General features: G+C 38.5%; 1 protein-coding gene across 8 annotated transcripts in view; it reads left to right on the top strand.

Annotated features, from left to right (window-relative positions):
• HHLA2 (HHLA2 member of B7 family) overlaps nt 1-25,212 on the top strand; it is a 76,532-nt gene that overhangs the window by 46,708 nt on the left and 4,612 nt on the right. For 4 of the 8 annotated variants that reach the window (XM_077993957.1, XM_077993956.1, XM_077993958.1 and 1 more), the window contains 5 exons: nt 8,690-8,773; nt 10,598-10,689; nt 12,010-12,276; nt 14,769-15,086; nt 19,273-19,383. In XM_077993957.1, the coding sequence (XP_077850083.1) occupies nt 8,691-8,773; nt 10,598-10,689; nt 12,010-12,276; nt 14,769-15,086; nt 19,273-19,383 (871 nt within the window). In that variant the 5' untranslated portion in view covers nt 8,690. Of the gene's footprint in view, nt 1-8,689; nt 8,774-10,326; nt 10,690-12,009; nt 12,277-14,768; nt 15,087-19,272; nt 19,384-25,212 lie in introns of all 8 variants that reach the window. The other 4 variants (XM_077993954.1, XM_077993953.1, XM_028844642.2 and 1 more) reach the window with 2 other exon arrangements.

Genomic DNA, 25,212 nt, shown 5'->3' with positions numbered 1-25,212 from the left:
TACAAAGAATGACCTAGCCCTGTTTCCTAGGAGGTCAAGATAAGTTGGAGGGCATTTTATTTTCTCTTGTTTCTCAGAACTTGAACCTTTCCTGGCTCTAACTTAGGTATGGATTGTGAGTAGAAGACAAGGCTGCTGAAGCAATGAAGCTTTGCAAACCAAAGTTATTTGGAAGAATTGACTCTGAGTACCAAAACTCACTGGTACAAAGCCAACATGATAACCACTGTACTTAGGAAATGACTCACTGAATTGCATACACAGAACTAGGCCAGGAGATTTTCTTTTCTTGTATACCAGCTAGTCAGGGTAGCAACCACTTTAAATTCTGCAGACTGATAGCCACTAATTCAGATGTACATAGGCACAAGTACTTGATAGAAAGCAGTCTATTATAAAGTATCACTTAATAAAAGCTCTAAGTAGTCTATGCAGGTAGGAGTAAGTCTTATAAAAATTAGGTTTGCCTATTCTCCACACCAATTCCTTGATTCCGATATTCAGTTACAGGTCGCCCGCCCCAGCACCTTCCTATGTAGATACAAGTAGGTGTTCTTTACTTCTAGATTTGAAACGATGACAAAGGGATTGAGTGGGAATGATTAATCTCATACTGGGGAATGATGATTGCTGGATGTATCACTTACCACACAATAGATGTATTTAAATGTAACAGCTATAACCAGCATAGGATGGAATTCTGATATCAGGCATAGGTGATAAACTTAAATCAACATTGGAAAAGTAGTTTCCAGCTTCTAATTCAGTGTAGTCCAGATGTTTTGACCCCACATACTGTTGATCCTCCTCAATGTTACAGAAATTTGGTCTCACATTATCTGTGTTGAGAGTTCACCGTATCATTGTAGAACTTTCATTATTTCACTGGAAGTCCTTACATCTGACATAATCAGATGTGTCTAATTAAAAAACTAGTTAGTCTAGCTAAGAAAAAGTTATTCAGATTATACATTTTGAAATTTTTAAACCTAAACATAAAAGTCCACTCATTTTCTAGTCTTTTGGGGAAAACAGAGTCAAAGCCTTCTCCTGAGTATGGTGCCACTGTTTGATTATTTTTTTCTGTATCCATAGAACAAGCTAAATCAATAATGCATTATTCAGTATTTCCAGTTTTTGTTTCTTAAAAATGGCCAGAAACCTTTGCATTCAAATATGTACAAAAAAGTCCAGTTCCTTACTCTTACAATTGACTTTGAATCTTTTGCCATTGTCTCTCCCACACCTAATACAATTTAACTGATTTTTTTTTTCATCTTTTTTGTGATTTGCTTTTATTTAGCTTTTCCAAAGCATTCATCTTATTCAATTAGTCATTGAAGATATATCACGTTTGGTCTTGTCCTCCCATTTAATCAATGAACATAACATTTTGTTAAAGTATTTGATGATAACCTATGGAACTGCAGGGGGTGGAGGTGCACAGAAAGAGCACACTGGCTTTCCAGAAGCACTTGGTGTGCCATGGGCATCTAGCAATATGTTTTACAGAGAAAAAGGTGACTATTTTCAAGAAGTCCTTGGCCTTACATGTGCACATGTTCAGCACCAACTTTATTTAATGGAGTTCTGTTCAATTGCTCACTACCTTGGTGTACTCGACAAAATGCCTGCTGTCTGCCATGTTAACCCTGGCAATTTCTTTTGTCTGTTTTCTTGGCTTTGCAGCATTCTTGCTAAACAACAACAACAACAACAAAACCCCACTCTGTCAAGCTATATTCTGATATAGAGAGCTATTAAGGAGGATTATATTATCTACCCTTTTGATAAGAAGAAACAATTCGTGATTGAAGGCTGAGCTGGAAAATGGTCCCTGGAAGCACGAGTAGTTCCCTGGACCCCCTTGTGTAATGTGGATTCCTGTACAAGTGCATCATCTTGGGCTCTCCTTCCAGGGAACCAACCCCTCCTGAGATGGGGATTTGAGGGCAAGTAAAGAGAGGGAGTGTTCTCATTAACTGTATGAAACCTGTAAGGAAGAGTGAGAAGCAGGATGACACAGAGAAAGACACTAAGAAAGAATGTGGCTTCAGGTGAAGGCTCAGCCTGAATCCAAGGGAGCTCTGGGCTATAGGATGTTTCTTGCCTTGAAGCCACCACTGGGGCAGGGAGTTGCAAAGCAACGTCACCTGAGAACTGCAGCTTCCATCGTCCAAGTACAATCCTCCAAAGAAGGTTGAAGTTATGTGAGCAGGTAGCAGCAGCTAAGCAACACGTGCATGAAAACTAAATTGATAAAAGCAGTAAAAGGGGATCTGTGTAGGTGATTAACTGCAAATTCACAGAATATCAGATAGTAAATGTGTGATAGTTTTTAAATAGCTACTTTTATTGGACCCAATTTATGAACCTCCCTAAATTTTCTGGGTTTCTCCTGTCTCTTGGGCCCTCAACTGGTTAGACAGAAAGAGACCAGGCCCAGTTTCCAAATGTCACCAGCTGACCCGTCTCCTCTGGGAAAGCCAGTTTCAACATGTCTTCCATTATGCCTTCCACCATGGGAAATGCAGCAGCTGCAGAGTCCAGACATGACCCAAGGAAACACACAGACTGCGGTTTCACCTTTCCTCTGTTTCCAGACTCAAACACGAAGCGTCATACAGTTAAAATGCCATACAGTAAGGCATGGCATTTGGCTTTTGTAGTGGTTGTCCCAAGGAGCCATAGCCACAACCAGGAAGAGGATAGGAGTTAATGCCCATTGGGGAAACTTTAACCAATGGGGGCAACTTATAGATAAATTCCTTTTTGCTCTCTTCCTCTGATGGATTGTTTTGAGCTGCTGTGCTTCTGTAGAGCGTGTCTAGAGATTGTCCCTCGTGACTGAGCAAGTGGCTCTATTTTCCATTTTGAATCTGTGGCTGGCAAAGCAAGCACCACCTAGTATGTGCTTTTCATTGTTCCTTGTTTCACTTCCCCTTTTCTCTCACTCTTCCTGCCCTGCAATTGCACCTTCTCACCTCCCCCAAAACGTGTTAGCACATAATCTTAGCCTGATTTCTAAAATCAACAACAACAACAAAAAAAAACCCACCAAAACAGAACCACAGGCAAAGACAGCACCCCTAGAGATCAAAGTTTCAGTACATGTATAAATCCCCTAAATGGTGGGATTTCACTGTAAAACATCAGGAGAGATATTTTGAGTAAAGAAAGGGTAATCCTGAAATTGTTCTTTTGTTCTTTTTCTGTCTAAACAGTCACTCCTATTAAAATCTAAGTGGATGCTAAGGAGCATCCCCAGGATGCTACAAAGGTTTTCCTTTGTTAAGATGTCTTTTACAAACTAGCTTGGTGTCATGAGCACTGTGGTGAAGCACGGAAAGTAAAAACAAGGCAGAGGAGAATGTAGCATCCTAGAAGCTGCTTTTCCTCGAAGGAATGCAGAACATTCATGAACTGGCGTAATGATGAGAGTGATGCAAAACATTCTTCTTTTTCAGAAAAGACAATTGACTTGTTCTATGGCTCTGGTCAGATTGAGACCAGCAATTATGAGGCCAGGACTAGTCTTTTAAAAAAATATTGGCAGATAACATTATATATTTTTATCGTGTACAACATGATGTTGTGAAGTACATATACATTGTGAAATGGTTTTGAGCGTTACTAATGTGCAGGCTAGAGAATCTGTCCCAACCGCAAGTGATGTTTGCATCATCATTGTCACAATTAGTACTGATGGCTGTGGTCAATTTAGTCTGGAGCTATTAAGATGGGTATGGGGGAGTTGTTCTGTTTTCGCTATTTTATGCTTGTAGAAATGGCCTCAATTTTCTCTTCTGTCTGATTAGTCTTAGCATATGGATTTCTTTTTTGCCATATTCTATTGCAGAGGCTGCCTCTCTCTGCTTTTCTCCCTCACATCTGGAATCCAGCCAAAAGCACCAGAACAAGATGCTTCTCACATTTGAGCCCTTTTGTAAGGGTGCTGATTGCAACTTGGGTAACTTCAGTATAATCTAAGGTGGAAGCTTTCTGCTGCTTTTGGGGAAAAAATAAATGTCTAAAAATAAAACCTAGGCATAAAAATAGGGCCAAATACTCATTAACTGCCTCACTTAGCTGAACGCTGAAATTATTTCAACAGCACTAAATCAAGCCTTTGTGTAGAAGAGGTTGGGTATTTTTTTATCCATAGTACTTTATCTTAGATGTTAAATGGGTTACTGTAATTTCTAACTTTATTCAAAACATGAGTTAAATAGTCCTCAGAGACTCAATTTTTGGCTTATGCTCATGCTGACCCTTGACTTGGAGCACTTGTGTTCACAGGCCTCCAGGAATGTATTTTGTGGGCTGCTGTGGGAAAGGATGGGGGGACAGACAGGACCAGGAGCAGAGTATTCAAGGCTTGGGATGCTAGGGTTAAGAATTTGGATCTTACTCTCGGTGTGGTGGGAAGCCACTAGAGGGATTTAATTAGAAGAATATTACAGAATGACTTCTTTGTTAAAAATATGACTCCTGACTGCTGTATTGACAGTGGATTGGAAGGAGACAATAGTAGGAAAAGGGTAACCAGCCAAATGCCTATTTGTAGATATCCAGGTATGAAGGGATAGTGGCTTTCGAGCAGGATTGAAATATAGTTGGAGAGAAGTAGACAAATAATGGAGTTTATCTAATTCATTAACAACAAAAAGACTGGTTAATAGACTAGATATGGGGCATGAGAGAATGGAAGAGTCAAGACTGATTTCTAAGTTTCTGGCCCAAACAACTGGAAGAATTTGGTACTAGCTGAGATGAAGACTGGAGAAAGAACAGGATAGTTTTTGATGTTTTGTTGTGTTTGGGGTGGGTCATAGAGCAATGGAAAAGGGAATGAGGTTGAAATGGTTCATGTTAACTTTGGGAATCTAAATGAATAGTTCAGAAGAATAGTTGAACGTATGACCTTGACCCAGTAGATAAGTTTGAGAATCCTTGATGTACAGATTATATTCAGAGTCATGAGACCAACTCACCTAAGGAGAGAGTAGACAGAAAGGAGAAAACCTGGTAATATTCCATATTTCCACATAAATAGGGCAAGTAGAAGAGAACCAGTAAAGGACTAAGAAGGGACAGCAGTGAGGAAGGAAAAATAGGAGAGTATGATGTTCCAGAAACCAAGAGAAGACTCTTAACAAAGGAAGGTAACAGTCAATTACATTAAATGCTGCTGTGAGGTTGAGTTAGATGAGGACAAATAACATTACTGTTTTTGGTGTTCTTGGTAATATTGACAAGGGCAGTTTATGACATGTCATGCAGAAAAGAGCCGAGAGTTGATAGGAGATTGTAAAGTGGGAAATGAAGACAGCTACTTAGACAATTACTTCAAGAAATTAATGGAGCTGAGAAATAGATAATCAAGAGTAAGGGGAGAATTTTTGTTTTTTTCCTCATGTTTCTAAGATGGGTGATTGGAGCATTTATGCCTATAGAATTGGTTCAGGAGAGAGAGAGATCGATCCTGATGATGTGGTAGAAAGGAAATATGATTGCAGGGACAAATTTTGTGTTTTTTTTTAATTATACTTTAAGTTCCGGGTTACATGTGCAGAACACACAGTTTTGTTACATAGGTATAAAGGTGCCCTGGTGGTTTGCTGCACCCATCAACCCGTCACCTACATTAGGTATTTATCCTAACGTTATCCCTCCCCTAGCCCCCTACCCCCTGACAGGCCGCAGTGTATGATGTTCCCTTCCCTGTGTCCATGTATTCTCATTGTTCTACTCCCACTTATGAGTGAGAACATGCAGTGTTTGGCTTTCTGATCTTGTGATAGTTCGCTGAGAATGATGGTTTCCAGCTTCATCTGTGTCCCTGCAAAGGACATGAACTCATCCTTTTTTATGGCTGCATAGTATTCCATGTGTATATGTGCCACATTTTCTTTATCCAGTCTATGGTGGATAAATGATGGACATTTGGGTTGGTTCCAAGTCAAAATTAAAAAGAACTAGAGAAGCAACAGCAAACAAATTCAAAAGCTAGCAGAAGACATGAAATAACCAAGATCAGAGAAGAACTGAAGCAGATAGAGGAACGAAAAACCCTTCAAAAAATCAATGAATCCAGGAGCTGTTTTGTTTTTTTTTTTAATCAACAAAATAGACCACTAGCCAGACTAATAAAGAAGAAAAGAGAGAAGAATCAAATAGATGCAATAAAAAATGATGTAGGGGATATCACCACTGATCCCACAGAAATAAAAACTACCATCAGAGAATACTATACACACCTCTACACAAATAAACTAGAAAATCTAGAAGAAATGGATAGATTCCTGGACACATATACCCTTCCAGGTCTAAGCCAGGAAGAAGTCAAATCCCTGAATAGACCAATAATAAGTTCTGAAATTGAGGAAGTAATTAATAGCCTACCAACCAAAAAAAGTCCAGGACCAGACAGATTCACAGCCAAATTCTACCAGAGGTGGAAAGAGGAGCTGGTACCATTCCTTCTGAAACTATTCCAAACAATAGAAAAAGAGGGAATCCTCCCTAACTCATTTTATGGGACAAATTTCTTGAATGCAGAAAGGCATGAGATGCAGAGTACAGGGAAAGGTTTGGCTTTGGATAAGAGCAGAAGGAGAGACAAAAAGAGTGCACCTAGATGTTAATGGGTTGGTTGAGTTACTGATAGGAGGATGAGGGAGTAGCCATAATCAGTCACAGCAATTAATGAAGTCAGAGCATCAGCTGGAAAGGAGGTGAGAAAAGGGAATGTCAGTTTCAAGAGAAGGTAGCAAATATTGGAGTCATTCTAGGCAGTGGGAAGATGAACCTCTAGTAGTACAATGGACATGGAATGTTTCAGGGTTACATTAAACAAGGTGAATTTGAGTTAATTTTTGCTTGGAAAGAGACTGTAATTAAATTTTAAGGTTTTTTTTTTAATGGCATATAGAGGCAAAAGGTATTATTACATGTTTACATATTTTCATAGTAGAAAAATGAGTTTAACGATTACTTGTAATCTTACTATTCAGAGATAATCATTGTGATATCCTTTTATATATTATACATACAAATACTTCCATAGGAAGAAATATAAAGGTCTTAATCTTGATACCAATACTATTTTAGAACAGTTTTGACTTTACCAGCTATCTTAGTTATTGCTCTAAGAGAAATAAAAACAAATTGAGTGATAAATTTGTCATATTGCAAAAGTATTTCTATATTTTGTTGCTTTTTCCATTTTTATAGAGATATATCTGTAGTAGAAAATGTACAGTTAATGTTACAAGGTCTTCTTCCTAAGGTTGTGTTTTCAATAACTTTCTTATGGTCTTTAAAATGTAAAAATGAAACTCTAAATTATTAACCTACCAGGTTTTATTTTGATAAGATGTGATTAAGGAATCTAATTTTACTTTTTTTTAAGAAAAAATTGTTATTTTAAATTCAGGAGATACATGTGCATGCTTATTACATGGATATATTGCATGGTTAATTTCACTTCTTAAAATAGTTTTAAGTCATTCTTAAATCACATTATCTCACAACAAATATAGAACATATTCTTGTAATAATAGAGCTCCTAAATGATATCTTTTTATTTATTTTATTATTATTTTTTGAGACAGAGTCTCACTGTCTTGCCCAGGCTGGAGTGCGGTGGTGTAGTCTCGGCTCACTGCAACCTGCGCCTCCGTGGTTCAAGCAATTTGCCTGTGTCAGCCTCTTGAGTAGCTGGGACTACAGGCACATGCCACCACACCCGGCTAATTTTTGTATTTTTAGTAGAGACAAGGTTTTGCCATGTTGGCCAGGCTGGTCTTGAACTCCTGACCTCGAGCGATCCTCTTGCCTTGGCCTCCCAAAGTGCTGGGATTACAGGTGTGAACCACCATGCCCAGCCACCAAATGATACCTTTAAAATTTTCTTTTAGAGATTTTTAAAACCAACTGTATGCTATTCTTTAAACAAGCTATGTAAAGTGTAAAAATTATCTTTAATCCTATCCTCTGGGAAAATCAGTTATATTGTACTTGCTTGAAACTGTAATGTGTGTACATGTTTTGCCATCTGTATTTTCTCACTTTTTTGAGTTTTTGAAACATTCTTTGTAAACCATGAATTTAATGACTTGCACTAGTATCGGATATGTAAAAATATATTTTCAGGTTTTAGTTGTTCTTTATTTGTGATTATAAAAAACATCATAGTTAATACCACTGGCACTTAATATTGAATTTAAATTGATTTTAGTATTTTCTATCATAAAAGCAATATGTCCATGTAGAAAGACTTAAAAATAGCAAACTATTATCCAGAGAACCACTGCTGCATATATACCAAATCTTTATCCATTCAAGAGCCATGTTTCAACACCTGTTAATAGCAGTCACTGCTTCACATATGAAACCTGCTCTTCATAGTTAATATCCTCATATATTTAGTCATATATCTTGTCAGTATCCTATGAGCAGAAATGTGTATGCTTTTATAAAAGGAACCATGCTATTTAGAAATTGTATTGTAATCTAATTTTTCTCCGATAACCCATTAAGAAATTCCTTCCATGCCATTGAACCATCCTTTATAATATCATGTTTAATGGCTACAAAAGAATTATTCGTGTGAATATACCACTCTTTTCCAATTCCCTTTTGCATTTTAAATCCATAACATGTGCACTTTACTTCTCTTTGATAGCATGACTAATATGTCCTGCACGAGACATGAAGGCACAGACGTCTTTCTTCCTCATTCTCATATCATCTCTGAGTGGATCTCAAGGTAATTTCCTTTGTAATACAAGTGTTAGTTATTTGCATCATCAGATAGAAACATGAGCACACAATGCAAGGTGGCTATTTCTTCCATAGCCATAGCATTGTGAGCTTTCCTAAATCATCAGTTAATCAGAAGCAAGGAACAGGCTAGAAGTCTGCATGAAGACTAAAAATTATATATATATTTTGTGTCCACTCTGATTAAGACTCTTTCTAATCTGTTATCTGCTACCAGAAATAAGTTCACTGGAAAAACAAGTTTGATTGATTGATTTTTTTTTTTTTAAGTGTAAGCTTGGTACTTACCACTTGACAGAAGGCATTATCAGCTTTGCTAGGTCCTATGACAGGCATTCTTAATTATCCAGTGAAACATTAGAGGGGTTTAGCAGAGCAATTAGGGAGATCGACAATCACTCTTTTCCTTGCCCATCTTTCCGTGTCTTTCTTTCGGCATAATGCCACATCCCCCTAGCTCTCTGAAGAGAAACTAAGTCTCTCTGAGGAAGAGAGGCAGGACATGGTAGGGTAGAAAGAGCCCCAGAGGGAAAGGCGGAGGATAAAGACTGTGACAGAGCCACTTGGGCACCCAGTTCTTCCATCTTGGGTGGCCTGGGCCATGAGCCAAAGGAGTTACTCCATTGTCCAAAAAGTAAGGACCTTTCCAGTGCTAATATCTTAGAATCCACAGACAGGGCACAAGATCTACTTAAAATATTTTGTAAATCAAAGCAGTTAGATTACTGCCTTCAATGATAGGAAGTGTCTGCGTATATTTTCTTTGCAAAAATCTCTTATTCTGCTGATTTCATTTGCTTTTTGAAATCAACTTGTGAAGTTGACAATGAAAAGAAAACAAAACAAAATAAGTAAATCAAGATAATTGGGGATTAGGCTTCCACATTTATCTCCAGATATTCCTTACCTACATTTTGACCAACTCAGGATATCCTGAGAGCAGTCTTAAAGTCAAAGCAAGTGAATGACTCCATTTTCCTTTTGGACTTCTCCTGCTCATGTCCTGCCCTATTTAGATCTAGTCTACAGATATTCCTATCAGATTCCTGAACCCAGCATTGTCTTCTACGTGCTCCAAATATTTTCTTACCCAATCAAGCTGAGTTTATTCCATTCTTTTACGGCCCGCTGGCTGTTGCTAGCTGGATAAACTAATTTATTATTGCTATAGTAGGAGTTAAATGTGAATATGTTCTGGGAATGAAATCAAAAGGAGTCTTTCAACATACATGATTTCCAGGCCAGGATTGGGAGATGAGATTATTGATCAAGTGGGCAGCAAACCAGTGTTTCTACGCCTTGGGCTGTTACCAGTTCTCCCAGTTACATTGAATAAAACGGATATTCAATTAAAATTAAAACTCAGACACAGAGCTTCATGGTTTGTTTCTAATAATCAGACAACAAGTGTTTTTGATGATGTGGTCTATTAATAATCAGGCTGCCAACCTAGGAAGGTTCTTCTGGGTAGTTCTGGTATAATCCTGACTAAGCACACATCATTAATTCTCTTTATAACTTCTCTGCTCTTGACTGTAGGCATATTCCTTTCAGCTTTCTTCACTTATGTTCCTATGAATGAACAAATCATCATCGGAAGACTTGGTGAAGATATAATTCTCCCTTCTTCATTTGAGAGGGGATCCGAAGTTGTAATACACTGGAAGTATCAAGACAGCTACAATAGCTACAATGTTCACAGTTACTACAAAGGCAGTGGCCGTTTGGAAAGCCAAGATACCAGATATGCAAACAGGACATCCCTTTTCTATAATGAGATTCAAAATGGGAATGCGTCTCTATTTTTCAGAAGATTAAGCCTTCTGGACGAAGGAATTTATACCTGCTATGTAGGAACAGCAATTCAAGCGATTACAAACAAAGTGGTGCTAAAGGTGGGAGGTAAGTGTGCATGTAAATTTTCATGAAACATAGCAATGACATCATTCCGTGTTATTAGTAAGCATAGTTGTCCTAATATGCCATGAGCTTCCTTCCAAGTCAATACATGGAAATCTCCTCATTTTTAATGCACAGTATCTTGTAGTATACTAATGTTATAAATGATACAACTGTTCCCCTGTTGGTGGGTATTCAGGCATTTCCAGTGTTCTACATTACCTGGTTGTGATGAACACCCTTATAGCTGTACTTAATACCAGGAAATAATCTGAAAGCAAAGTACCAGAAGTAAGATTTAAAAAGGTTACTGACACTAACAGCATAAGACTATCCACTTTCTCCTTAGTCTTATCAGTACCAAATAACTGCCAATATCATGACTGAAAAAATATTGAATTGTTGATTTAAATTGCATTTTTCTATATTATAAATGAGGTTAATTTTTGTATTATATGCTTTCCTTCTCTGTATTAGCTATATATAACACTATACCTATATAACTATAAGTCATTAATATAGTTAATATATGCAGTTATGTACAGTTAATATCACTCAAACACAGCTTCATGGTGGTTATATATAACTATATATTAACTGTATTACTATATTAACTGTTGCTAATTCTCATAGTTATATTGAACCAAACAGGTATGAGATTAGATTAGAAGCTCTTTGAAGAAACTCAAAGAGCTTCATGGCTCCTTATTACTAGATTACCAAGAGTTCCTGATGATGTGCTCTGTTAATGATCAGGCTGCTGATCATTTATATGTAATATAGTTAGTATGTAGTATAATATATAGTACAATTTTACATATAGATATATACACATATATATGCAGTATTTTCTTATGGATTGTTTTTCCCAGCACTTGTTTCTTTTTCTTCTGTCCCTTTTAGCTGCTTCAGACCTTGATTCAGAAATCACAAAATTATGTGTAAACAGAGTCAAATAGGTGCTCTGAGTCAGTATTTGAGAAGTGTAGAGTGCCACATGAACTCTATTTTATAGACTTAGACACCCTCATTTTGGTTTCTCAATGAGGCCATTAGATTTCTTTTCCAGCTATGTTTCTAGAGAATTGAGATTGCTAGTTGCCACATACCCATGCCTGCTCTTTTTTTATTTCTTCTAGATAACTACACTATATCTTAAGGTTCTACAGAGGTGGATTTTTTCCCCCCTTTCAGTAACTGCCAGATTTTTTTCATAAAACTTAGCTTTTCATTTCATGGGTATTAAACAGTATTCTGCACAGATGGCCTATAAAAAAAGCCAATGATGGCAGTTTTTCATGTGCCCTTTTTTCTCCTATGTAGTTTTTCTCACACCCATGATGAAGTATGAAAAGAGGAACACAAACAGCTTCTTAATATGCAACGTGTTAAGTGTTTATCCTCGTCCAATTATCACGTGGAAAATGGACAACACACCTATCTCTGAAAACAATATGCAAGAAACAGGGTCTTTGGGTCCTTTTTCGATTAACAGCACGCTGAATATTACAGGATCAAATTCATCTTATGAATGTACAATTGAAAATTCACTTCTGAAGCAAACATGGACAGGGCGCTGGACAATGAAAGGTAGGCTCCACAGGACTTTCTGTGTATGCTATTTCGAGGTTAGGGGGTAATGGGGACTGATTTTCAAGGAAAGAAAGGAAGATGAAAGAAAAGAAAGCAAATCCATCCGCAGCAGTTAGAAGACCAAGACCGGAGCCCGAGGGCTGGTTCTTCTGACTGTATTACATTAAGCAATCATTCTTACTTTTGAGCATTAGTACCATACCTCATTGATAAAATAGAAGTAATTCTTACCTTGCTAGGTATTTATGAGTTGATTGAAAACATTTATGAAGTGGAAAGAAGCAAATCTATTCTTGAATATTAGTGTATTTCTCAGTGGCTCATCCTTCAAACAGGATTTTCTATCAGCATTGCTCTTTAAAAAATCAAAAGAGAAAGAATACGTGTCTTTCAGCAGATCACAACTTCGTCTTTCAATTAAACAAAATATTAATTAGTATAATTGCTTCTTTTTAGTTTCTTTACATAGTATTAGCCCATCGATCTTTATCCACTACCTCTATCACAACATGGTCAGTTTTTAGTACTCTTTCTTCTCATTTATTTCAACAGATCCAAACTCTGATCAATCTCTATATCCAAAACCTGTTTAATAAAAATTAATTTGCTATCTCCATATTCAATTCCAAGCAAATTTGTTTTCCTTTTGAGATGGAGTCTCGCTTTGTTGCCCAGGCTGGAGCGCAGTGGCGTGATCTCGGTTCACTGCGATCTCGGTTCACTGCGATCTCGGCTCACTGCCACCTCCGCCTCCCAGGTTCAAGTGATTCTCCTGCCTCAGCCTCCTGAGTAGCTGGGATTACAGGCATGTGCCACCACGTGTGGCTAATTTCTGTGTTTTTTAAGTAGAGATGGTGTTTCACCATGTTGGTCAGGCGAGTCTCGAACTCCTGACATTATGATTTGCCCACATCAGCCTCCCGAAGTGCTGGGATTACAGGCATGAGCCACTGTGCCCAGCCTGTTTTTCATTTTATTCTTAATAAAGCAAAAATTTTCTGTCAATCTCCCTTATATGGGGAAAATGGAGGGTAGCTGTTTTTTTCAGCCTTCTCTTTCCTAGCATCTCATATTCTCAAAATGCTCACCAAAAATATACTGAAATTGTGGGTGATTCACCACATTTACATGAGTCCAGTGTTAAAGGAATGAGTACCCAATGTTCATTCTCCATCAGTCAGGCAGCAATGGAAACATGGGAAAGGGTTGCAAATGTTAATATTATAAACATCATCTTTGGAAAATCCTAATTTCTCATGTTCATTTAGAATTGAGTGTCTTGAAGCATGAACAGTTCTTTAGGCTCAGTACTGTTTGGTCTCATTGAAAAGCTATTACGTGCCAAGTTTTGTTGCTCACAGACTGTGAACTTAAGAACATGGTCTCTACTGATTTCTGGATCCACAGCATCTAGTACAGATGTAAAAATTAAACTAGGAACATAGCTTACAAAGGGAGTGATTAATTCTACTCTCTGTGGTGGGGCACAAATGGGGTTGTTACAGAATATGTGCTTAAGAAAGTTGCATAAGGGCAGAATTTTAGAAGAGTAGTAGGACATTCCAGGAGAACAAGAATATTCCAGAAAAAAGCACAGAAAAGTAAAATTGCCTGGATTTGTGGAATCTACAGATCAAGAGATGAACCTGGAGAGGGAGGCAAAAAAAAAAAAAAAAAAAAAAAAAAACAGATGAAAGATCTTTTACACATTGCTAAGAAGCTTGTTGAGTGTTGGAGATAGGATGGATCAGAAGAGGGATTTGAAACATCAGAGAGCCCCTGGATTTGCCTTTTGGAAGGCTTGCTTTGGCATCACTCTCCTGCAGGTAGACTGGAAGCCAGCTGAGTCTAGAATCAGGGAGAACAGTCCATGGCAGTCCATAGAGGTCAGCCTACGGCACTACAGAACAGGAAGGACAAGACAGAGCTGGGTCTGGAGGGGCAAGGCAAGAAAATTCAGCAGAGTCTCTCCTAAAAGGGCTTAGTCCAGTGGAGGTTGCCTGCACTACAGCTGGAAATATTCTTACATGCAGAAAATGAGATTTTTGTCTAGATAAAGGGATTAAGAAGTAGTGAGGCCATAAAAGTTAGAGACCACTAGGGAGTAGGTAGGGTAACAAAAGGGGTGTTCTGGGGAACACCAGCATTAGAGAGGCCAAACATTGAGTTTAATAGGCTAGCAACTGGTAGCAACATTCCTGAGTGCTTACTGTCAGGTTCTAAGAGTTAAAACAAGTACATCACCCCTCTAGCTGGCCCTGGCTTTGCCCTCCTTGAAGGTTTAAACTAACCTTGGTGGGAAACTTTAAAATAGTGGTAGTAAAACTTGTCTTGTAAGAAACCACAGCACAAATATAATTACTTTCCAAAAAGTTATTTCTAAATATATCAATATTAGTGCCTTTGTTCTCTGCTTTCTAAGTGTAACTTAGAGAATTCTTTTGAAATGTTTATCTTCATTGATGTTTTCTTTTCTATTGTGTTGTTAGATGGCCTTCATAAAATGCAAAGTGAACATGTTTCACTCTCATGTGAACTTGTAAATGATTATTTTTCACCAAACCAAGACTTCAAAGTTACTTGGTCCAGAATGGAAAGTGGGATTTCCTCTATCCTGGCTTACTATCTGAGCTCCTCACAAAATACAACTTTCTATGAATCCCGATTCTCATGGAACAAAGAGCTGAAAAACCAGAGTGACTTCTCTATGAATTTGACGGATCTTAGTCTTTCAGACAGTGGGGAATATTTGTGCAATATTTCTTCGGATGAATATACTTTACTCACCATACACACGGTGCACGTAGGTAAGCTGCAAGTAGGTTTGGATAATGGGTTTTGGCTATAGCATTAGAGATTTGTGAATATCAGACAGAAAATTAGGTTGACTTTTCAAGAATACATTGATACCCTCTCAAAATATAATCTACAGGGGTATTTCTGGTCAGGATGTCGATTATCCTCCCTCCTTCAACCACATAAAAGTCCTGTCTTGAAAAAAAAAATTACTCCCACAGATTTCCTTTCAGGATTTTGGGGCTTCAGAAATGAGGAGGAAACATACATTTTGATGACTCCATGGGCTGAGCATCTTCCATTTCTGCTCACTGCTGTGCCTAATATATACCTTAGCCCTAATGTTTGGGGAGTCAAGGCTAGGGACACATTAGGAAGTTACAATTGGGGTCCTGAAGAATGCTGGGAAAACATGGCAGTGTCTATGAACTTGGAAATAATCACCGCACAATATTTGAAGCACCAAGTATATATTCCTGGTTCAGTTCATTTTTACCTCTGTTGATAGTTCACTGCCAAAAACCATTATCTAAAATATTTCTAGTCAACTAACCATCGAGTCATGGAATATATACTCATGAAGCTGACCTTCTAGGTGAGCTAGATGGTCCCACCCTTAAACTATCAACTTCACATCATGGCAGACCATGGTAGCTCTTTCTGTCCTTCAATAAAGATATTTGAACCAGTGGAACTTATGTTTTAGAAGTGTTTCTATCATTTCAATTGTGAAAACTAGGAGGTATAACATTTGAAGTTTTGGTGATTCTGTGTGGTGAGATTTGGAGACAAGAGCAGAGGGTTGTCCTTTAGGTTATGTGATCTTCAAATACTTGGAAGCTTCTGGACATTGAGTAATAACACTCCCTTTGTAGAGCTGCCACTTTGAGAGTAGAGAATGAAAAACTGGGGCTACATTTGAAGCTCCTATTTTTCTCCAAAAATAAAAGTGTCAGTTTTATGTAAAATACAGTTAAGCCTGCAATCTATTTTTAAAAATGTTGCCTCATGTTGGATTCATTTTGGAGTGTAAAAAAAAATAGTCAAGAAGAAATGTCCTAAAGACCACATATGGCCCGTCTTCCCACCCAGAGATCTAATTTTCAGTTCACACAAAGTGAAACATCAGGACCATTCCATCTCTGACAAAAGAGTATTTTCGGAACCTCTCATTCTCAAATAAATGTTGGCAGGTGGGGCTGGGGGAGGGTGTGCTTACCCTTCCCCACCAGGAAGAGGACTTGGCAGGAGCCACCCTAGCAGGGCAGGAAACAGGGCAAACAGTCTTGGTACCTTAAATATCATCCTTTCAAGGAACTTGTTTCCTATTCTGAATTGTGACTTTTCCATTTGTTGTCTTTCCCAGGAGGTGCTACAACAAGATAGGGGTCTTATGATTCCTCGAATCTAGATCTGGTCAATTAAGGTTGCACCAAGCTGAATGGAATTAAATAACCCTTGCTAAGTTTTGCTGCTGAATCAATACGTGACCTTGGGCAAATATCTTTAGAGATGGGGGAACCTGAGGGTCACGAGTACAGTGAGAAGTAGACTTGTAGATTTCCTTGTAGGATTTCCTTTAGGAGGAAGAAAAATGCAAATGCAAATGCAAATGAAAACACTGTAGAAAGTCAACCTAATGTTCCTACTTAATATCTCCTTTATGTAGGTACATTAGTCCCCCCTTTCCATGGGGGATATGTTCCAAGACCCCCAGTGGATGCCTGAAACCATGGACAGTACCAAACCCTATATATGCATTCCCACATGGTACCAGGATTAATCTGTCTTTCCATGTTTATGCCCTGGTGCCTCATTCACACTTCTTATGATTATAGGTTCTACTGGGCATCTTCTTCCAGCAGAGCTTGTTTTCATTGCAATTAAAGACTTGCTTTGGATGGAAATGTGGCTGTAGCTTCATCATCAGCAGACACAGCCTCTCCAGTAATCTTTATATTTTTCAATCCAAGCTGATTTCTAAATCTGTGTAGCCATCCTCTACTTGCAGTAAATGGCCTGTTTCAAGGGATCTCTTGCTGAAGTCTTCATAAAAGCCCAAAGCCTTCCAGTGTAACATATCATCAAGCAGAACACATTTCTGTTCATGTCTTCCACCCTCACATTTAACGCCATTTCCATCTTAGCATATACAACACAGTGTGGCCATAACTGTTGTAGGTTGAGACAACACAAATTTTCTTCTTTCTTTCTTCACAATTTTACAGATAGAAGATTCATTTTCACCATAGATCTCAGCAACCTCAATATATGATTTTTCATATGTCAAGAGCTTTAATTGTTTTAGTTCAAGGAAGCACTTTATGACTTCTTTTTGGTACATCCAAATTGCCAGCATCACTACTCTTGTGCTTTGGGGCCATTCTTAAAGAAAATAAGGGTTACTTGAACACAAGCATTGTTATACCATGACAGTCAATCTGATAACTGAGATGGCTAGTAAATGATTCATGGTGGTAGTGTGTACAACATGGATATGCTGGACAAAGGGTGCAGTCACATCCCAGGTGGGGTGTGACATCCTCAGAATGGCACGCAATTTAAAACTTAAGAATTGTTTATTCTTGGAATTTTCCATTTGGTTATGTTTGGACTACAGTTGACCATGGGTAACTAAAACCTCAGAAAGTTAAACCATGGATAAAGGGAACTCCTGTATGGAATTTCAGAATGACACAAATAGGTAAAGAGATTAATATTTTATTAGTTGTAAAACACTATCGTATGTTCATAGAAAATTACATTTGTTATGTAAACAGAGGTATTCATTCTAAAGGATAACCACAAATATTTTCCTCCTGAATTGACCTTTGTGCTCTATCGCTTGCTGCCCATATTTTACCAGAACATAGACCATAAGGTTAGCAGGGTTCTGACTTTGGTAACCCAGGGTCTCTGGAGTCCCCACTTCCATTAATACTACTTTCAACAATTCTAGTCCTGACCAAGATGTTGGAGAATGGAGAAAGTTTAGGCTCCTCCAGTTATTTCTGAGGAGCTCTAAACACTATCAGCAGGTCCTCCTTTTCTGCAGTTTGTTACCCAAAGTCAACCGCAGTCTGAAATTTTTAAAAGGAAAATTCCAGAAATAATGTTTTAAATTGTGTGCCATTCTGAGCAGCATGATGAAATTGCATGTCATCCCGCTCCATCCTGCCTTGAAGGTGAATCCTCCCTTTGTCTAGCATGTCACACTGTGGATGCTGCCCGCCTGTTAGTCATTTAGCCCTCCGGATAATCAGATCTACTGTCATGCTATTGCAGTGCTTGTGATCAAGTAAGCCTTATTTTATTTAAGAAAGGCCTCAAAGCACAAGAATAGTGATGCTGGCAATTCGGATACACCGAAGAGAAGTCGTGAAGTGCTTCCTCTAAGGGAAAGCTCTCAACTGAAGGGAGAAAAAAGCATATGTTGAGATTGCTAAGATCTACAGTAAGAATGAATCTTCTATCTATAAAACTGTGAAGATGGAAAAAGAAATTAGTGCATACTATGCATAAGGTTTGGTACTAAGGTTTCAGGCATCCACTCAGGGGTCTTGGAATGTATCCCCCAGGGATAAGGGGGGACTACTGTGCCTATTATCTCTGTGGTCACCTGCCACCTCTAACTCAAGACCATGGCTTCTACTTAGCTCCTTTTATCACCTCTGAACTTACCACTGTTCCCTTAGGACCCTGTCTTCTCTAGGCCAATGGCGGACTGCACTCTTACTTCATCCTCCAAGGTGAACACTGGGCTGAGGCTAATTTATGGACATAATTATTCCTTTATAAAAATGTGTTATTTCTTATTACAGTATAAAGCAATAGAAACTGAAAAGGCATAATAGACGTATTGCCTCTCCGGTTTTCAGACTTTTCTCCCAGCTCTCCCAACCCCCACCAATCTCTAATAATATTATGGTATCTGTAGGTTTCCCACAATAGATACACTGAGACTAGGAGATATTTATGCTCAAGACAAACTCTCCTGTCCAGTCTGGGTTCTTGGCTTTATCGTAAAGGACCTTTTTATTATGCAAAGTGTTTTCATATTAATTCAGCCTCCTACCTGTAATGCAGAAATAACTAGTTTTAAAAATAGTAAACATACTCCACCCTCACCCACCCACAAATTTCTTATTTGGTACCTTTTCTTCCAGTTCACAGACTTTGTTTCTCTGTTTTATTTAGAACCAAGCCAAGAAACAGCTTCCGATAACAAAGGCTTATGGATTTTGGTGGCCAGTCTGATTTTGGTGCTCTGTCTGATTTGGCTGATTTGGAAAGTAAAATGTTGCACAGGTAATATCTCAGGAAGAATTTGGGCTCTGCCCCACATGTTCCACATCATGTATATTAAAGATAACATGGAAATACATGCCCAAACAGCTACTGGGCATGTAAATTGATCTGAATTTTCTGGAAGGTCATTCACAAAATTCACCCAAAATCTTTTAAAATGCTCCTACATTTCCACCTAACCGTTCCACTTCTAGGAATTTATCTCACATTAAATGAGCAGAGGTACACCAAACTATATACAAGCATATTCACTGCAGCACACTGCTATTGCTTTAGATTTCCTACTATTGTCAATAAATAATTGAGAAATTAATTAAATTAGATGATCATACTTTTTAAAATTTTAATCTAGTATTGAAATGATAACCAGGATGACTTAATCATCCTGCATTAAAAGGTAACTGGAAAGAAAAAAGCCAAAGCTTTAAGAAGTTGCCTTTGGAGTGATGGGACCATGAGTTCTTCCTTACCCTCACACCTCAGAAGGAAGCCAGATACCCCCTTAAGTCCCTGGGCTCTGCTTGTTCTCCCTTGCTCTGAGCTTAGTCAAGGTTGGTGCTCTGATTGAAACTGCATTGTTCTTTTCTTATGGGTCATTTCATTTTAATTGTTGTTCAATTAATTTTTTTCTAAATTTTAGGCAAAAAACCTTACTAGTAATTTAAACTATCTTAAGATGCCATGATCATGGGAAGTACTTTTAGGGAGTACTTTCTTAGAGTACTTTGCTTTTAGTAACAGAATTTTGAGCTAGAGAGCATCTGGGCAAAACTTAGATCTGGTTGATCTCCACATTTTACAGATCAGGAAACAGGAATCCGGGCAGTTAGCTCAAGTGCTAAGTAGGCATGTGAAACAGATTTAGGTGGATCATTTAATAGCACCAAGCCAGCTAGTGGCAGAGGCAGGTTCAGGCCCCCAGAAGCCCTCCCTTTCTCCACTATCCCCCTGAGGAGGCTCTGGGTGTCCTGGGAACTTGAGCTAGATCCTGTGTCTCTTTTATCCGTCTTTCTGGTTGATATTTGGCTATTGCCCCGCTGAAGTTAGGAGATTTGGGTTATAGCAGAAACTATTATTGAAGATATAGTTTTAGGGGCAATGGAGAGCAAGCATCTCACCAATTCTAGCCCTGTGATCAGTCATACTAATAGGTAGGCTAGTTTCTGTCCCTTGGCTGGCCAGAAGTAGTAAGAGACCACAGGCAGTCCAGCTTGTCTACCAAGATCAACCATTGACCTAATATACTGATATCTGTGATTGGATTAGGTTCAAATTATGGGAGAGGTGGTGCTACATCCTACTCAAGAATGATAGTTTAGTTTCTTTAGTGGAAGTCTGCATAAGTCAGTTCTCAACTGTAAACACATGGCACACTCAAAACTGGATAAAGAACTTACGAGACAGTATATTCACAGCTGGGAGCACCCAATTCACTAGCAAACTTAAACTTTAAGGGACAAGGACAGAGAGCAGTTCCCAAAACTTGAAAGGAGAGAGTCACATAAGATTAGTTGCCTTGTAAGGACAGTGACTGACTTCTTTTTTTCTTTCTTTCTTTTTATTTAAGTTCTGGGATATATGTGCTGAACATGCAGGTTTGTTACATAGGTATACATGTGCCATGGTGGTTTGCTGCACCTATCAACCTGTCATCTAGGTTTTAAGCACCGCATGCATTAGCTATGTGTCCTAATGCCTCCCTCTCCTTTACCCTTATCCTCTGACAGTCCCTGGTGTGTGATGTTCCCCACCCTGTGTCCAAGTGTTCTCATTGTTCAATTCCCACCTATGAGTGAGAACATGCGGTGTTTGCTTTTCTGTCCTTGTGATAGTTTGCTGAGAATGATGGTTTCCAGCTTCATCCATGTCCCTGCAAAGCACATGAACTCATTCTTTTTTATGACTGCATAGTATTCCATGGTGTATCTGTGCCACATTTCTTTATCCAGTCTATCATGGATGGACATTTGGGTTGATTCCAGGTCTTTGCTATTGTGCATAGTGCTGCAGTAAACATATATGTGCATGTGTCTTTATAGTAGAATGATTTATAATCCTTTGGGTATATACCCAGTAATGGGATTGCTGGGTCAAATGGCATTTCTGGTTCCAGATCCTTGAGGAATCGCCACACTGTCTTCTACAATGGTTGAACTAATTTACTCTCCCACCAAAAGTGTAAAAGTGTTCCTATTTCTCCACAGCCTCTCCGGCATCTGTTGTTTCCTGACGTTTTAATGATTGCCATTCTTACTGGTGTGAGATGGTATCTCATTGTGGTTTTGATTTGCATTTCTCTAATGACCAGTGATGAGGTGCTCTTTTTCATGTTTGTTGGCTGCATAAATGTCTTCTTTTGAGAAGTGTCTGTTCATACCCTTCACCCACTCTTGATGGGGCTGTTTGTTTTATTCTTGTAAATTTGTTTAAGTTCCTTGTAGATTCTGGATATTAGACTTTTGTCAGATGGATAGACTGCAAAAATTCTCTCCCATTCTGTAGGTTGCCTGCTCACTCTGATGATCGTTTCTTTGGCTGAGCAGAAGCTCTTTAGTTTAATTAGATCCCAGTTTGTAAGGTGTAAGGAAGGGGCCTAGCTTTTATTTTCTGCATATGGCTAGCCAGTTTGCCCAGTACCATTTATTAAACAGGGAATCCTTTCCTCATTGCTTGTTTTTGTCAGGTTTGTCAAAGATCAAATGGTTGTAGATGTGTGGTGCTATTTCTGAGGCCCCTGTTCTATTCCATGTATCTGTTTTGGTACCAGTGCCATGCTGTTTGGTTACTGTAACCTTGTAGTATAATCTGAAGTCAGGCAGCTTGATGCCTCCAGCTATGTTCTTTTGCTTAGGATTGTCTTGGCTATATGGGCTGTTTTTTGGTTACATATGAAATTTAAAGTAGTTTTTTCTAGTTCTGTGAAGAAAGTCAATGGTAGCTTGATGAGAAGAGCATTGAATCTATAAATTACTTTGGGCAGTATGGCCATTTTCACACTATTGATTCTTCCTATTCATAAGTATGAATTTTTTTTCCATTTGGTTGTGTCCTCTCTCATTTCCTTGAGCAGTGGTTTGTAGTTCTCCTTGAAGATGTCCTTTACATCCCTTGTAAGTTGTATTCCTAGATATTTTATTTTCTTTGTAGCAATTGTGAATGGGAGTTCATTCATGATTTGGCTCTCTATTTGTCTGTTATTGGTGTATAGGAACGCTTGTGATTTTCGCACATTGATTTTATATCCTGAGACTTTGCTGAAGTTGCTTATCAGCTTAAGGAGATTTTGGGCTGAGATGATGGGGTTTTCTAAATATACAATCATGTCATCTGCAAACAGAGACAATTTGACTTCTTCTGTTCCTATTTGAATATTTTCATTTATTTCTCTTTCCTGATTGCCCTAGTCAAAACGTCCAATATGATGTTGAACTATGGTGATAAAGGTCATCCTTGTCTTGTGCTGGTTTTCAAGGGGAATGCTTCCAGCTTTTGCCCATTCAGTACGACATTGGCTAAAGGTTTGCCATAAATCGCTCTTATTATTTTGAGATATGTTCCATCAATGCCCAGTTTGTTGAGAGTTTTTAGCATGAAAGGGTGTTGAAGTTTATCGAAGGCCTTTTCTGCATCTATTGAAATAATTACGTGGTTTTTGTCATTGGTTCTGTTTACATGATAGATTACATTTATTGATTTGCATATGTTGAACCAGTCTTGCATCCCAAGGATGAAGCCAACGTGATCATGGTGCATAAGCTTTTTGATGGGCTGTGGAGTCAGTTTGCCAGTATTTTATTGAGGATTTTTGCATTGATGTTCATCAGGGATATTGGCCTGAAATTTTCATTTTTTGTTGTGTCTCTGCCAGGTTTTGGAATCAGGATGATGCTGGTCTTATAAAATGGTTAGGGAGGAGTCCCTCTTTATCTATTGTTTGGAATAGTATCAGAAGGAATGGTACCAGCTCCTCTTTGTACCTCTGGTAGAATTCGGCTGTGAATCTGTCTGGTCCTGGGCTTTTTTTGGCCGGTGGGCTATTAATTACTGCTTCAATTTCAGAACTTGTTATTGGTTTATTCAGGGATTCGACTTCTTCCTGGTTTAGTCTTAGGAGGGTGTCCAGGAATTTATCTATTTCTTCTAGATTTTCTAGTTTATTTGCTTAGAGGTATTTATAGTATTCTCTAATGGTAGCTTGTATTTCTGTGGGATCAGTGGTGATATCCCCTTTATCATTTTTTATTGTATCTATTTAATTCTTCTTTCTTTTCTTCTTTATTAGTCTGGCTAGCAGCCTATCTATGTTGTTAATCTTTTCAAAATACCAGCTCCAGGGTTGACAGACACCTCATACAGGAGATCTCCAGCTGGCATCAGGCTGTTGCCCCTCTGGGACAAAGCTTCCAGAGGAAGGAGCAGTCAGCAATCTTTGCTGTTCTGCAGCCTCTGCTGGTGATACCCAGGCAAATAGGATCTGGAGTGAACCTCCAGAAAACTGCAACAGACCTGCAGAAGAGGGGCCTGACTGTTAGAAGAAAAACTACCAAACAGAAAGCAGTAACATCAACATCAACACAAAGGACCCCCATACAAAACCACATTCAAACATCATGAGACTCAAAGATCAAAGGTAGATAAATACATGAAGATGAGGAAAAACCAGCACAAAAATGCTGAAAATTTAAAAGACCAGAATGCTACTTCTCCTCCAAATGATTGCAGCTCTTCTCCAGCAAGAGCACAAAACTGGACGGAGAAAGAGTTTGACAAATTAACAGAAGTAGGCTTCAGAAGGTGGGTAATAACAAACTCCTCTGAGCTAACAGAGCATATTCTAACCCAATGTAAGGAAAGTAAGAACCTTGATAAAAGGTTACAGGAACTACTAACTAGAATAACCAGTTCAGAGAGAATATAAATGATCTGATGGAGCTGAAAAACACAGCACAAGAACTTCATGAAGCATACACAAGTATCAATAGCCGAATCAATCAAGCAGAAGAAAGGATAGCAGAGACTGAAGATCAACTTAGTGAAATAAGGCGTGAAGACAAGATTAGAGAAAAAAGAGTGAAAAGGAATGAACAAAGCATCCAAGAAATATGGGACTATGTGAAAAGACTAAATCCGTGATTGGTTGGGGTCCCTGAAAGTAATGGGGAGAATGGAACCAAGTTGGAAAACACACTTCAGGATATTATCCAGGAGAACTTCTCCAACCTAGCAAGACAAGCCAATATTCAAATTCAGGACATACAGAGAACACCACTAAGATACTCCTTACGAAGAGCAACTCCAAAACACATAATCATCAGATTCTCCAAGGTTGAAACAAAGGAAAAAAATGTTAAGGGCAGCCAGAGATAAAGGTCAGGTTACCTACAAAGGGAAGTCCATCAGACTAACAATGGATATCTCTGCAGAAGCCCTACAAGCCAGAAGAGGGTGAGGGCCAATATTTAACATTCTTAAAGAAAATAATTTTCAACCCAGAATTTCATAACCAGCCAAATTAAGCTTCATAAGTGAAGAAGAAATGAAATCCTTTACAGACAAGCAAATGCTGAGGGATTCTGTCACCACTAGACCTGCCTTACAAGAGATCCTGCAGGAAGCACTAAATACAGAAAGGAAAAATCGGTACCAGCCACTGCAAAAAAACACCATAATATGAAGACCAACGACACTATGAAGAAACTGCATCAACTAATGTGCAAAATAACCAGCCAGCATCATGATGACAGGATCAAATTCACATATAACAATATTAACCTTAAACGTAAATGGGCTAAATGCCCCAGTTAAAAGATACAGACTGGCAAATTGGAT

This window comes from Macaca mulatta, chromosome 2 (assembly GCF_049350105.2).
Source record: "Macaca mulatta isolate MMU2019108-1 chromosome 2, T2T-MMU8v2.0, whole genome shotgun sequence".
Classification (NCBI taxonomy): Eukaryota; Metazoa; Chordata; class Mammalia; order Primates; family Cercopithecidae; genus Macaca; species Macaca mulatta.
This window is presented reverse-complemented; position numbering and strand designations above follow the sequence as displayed.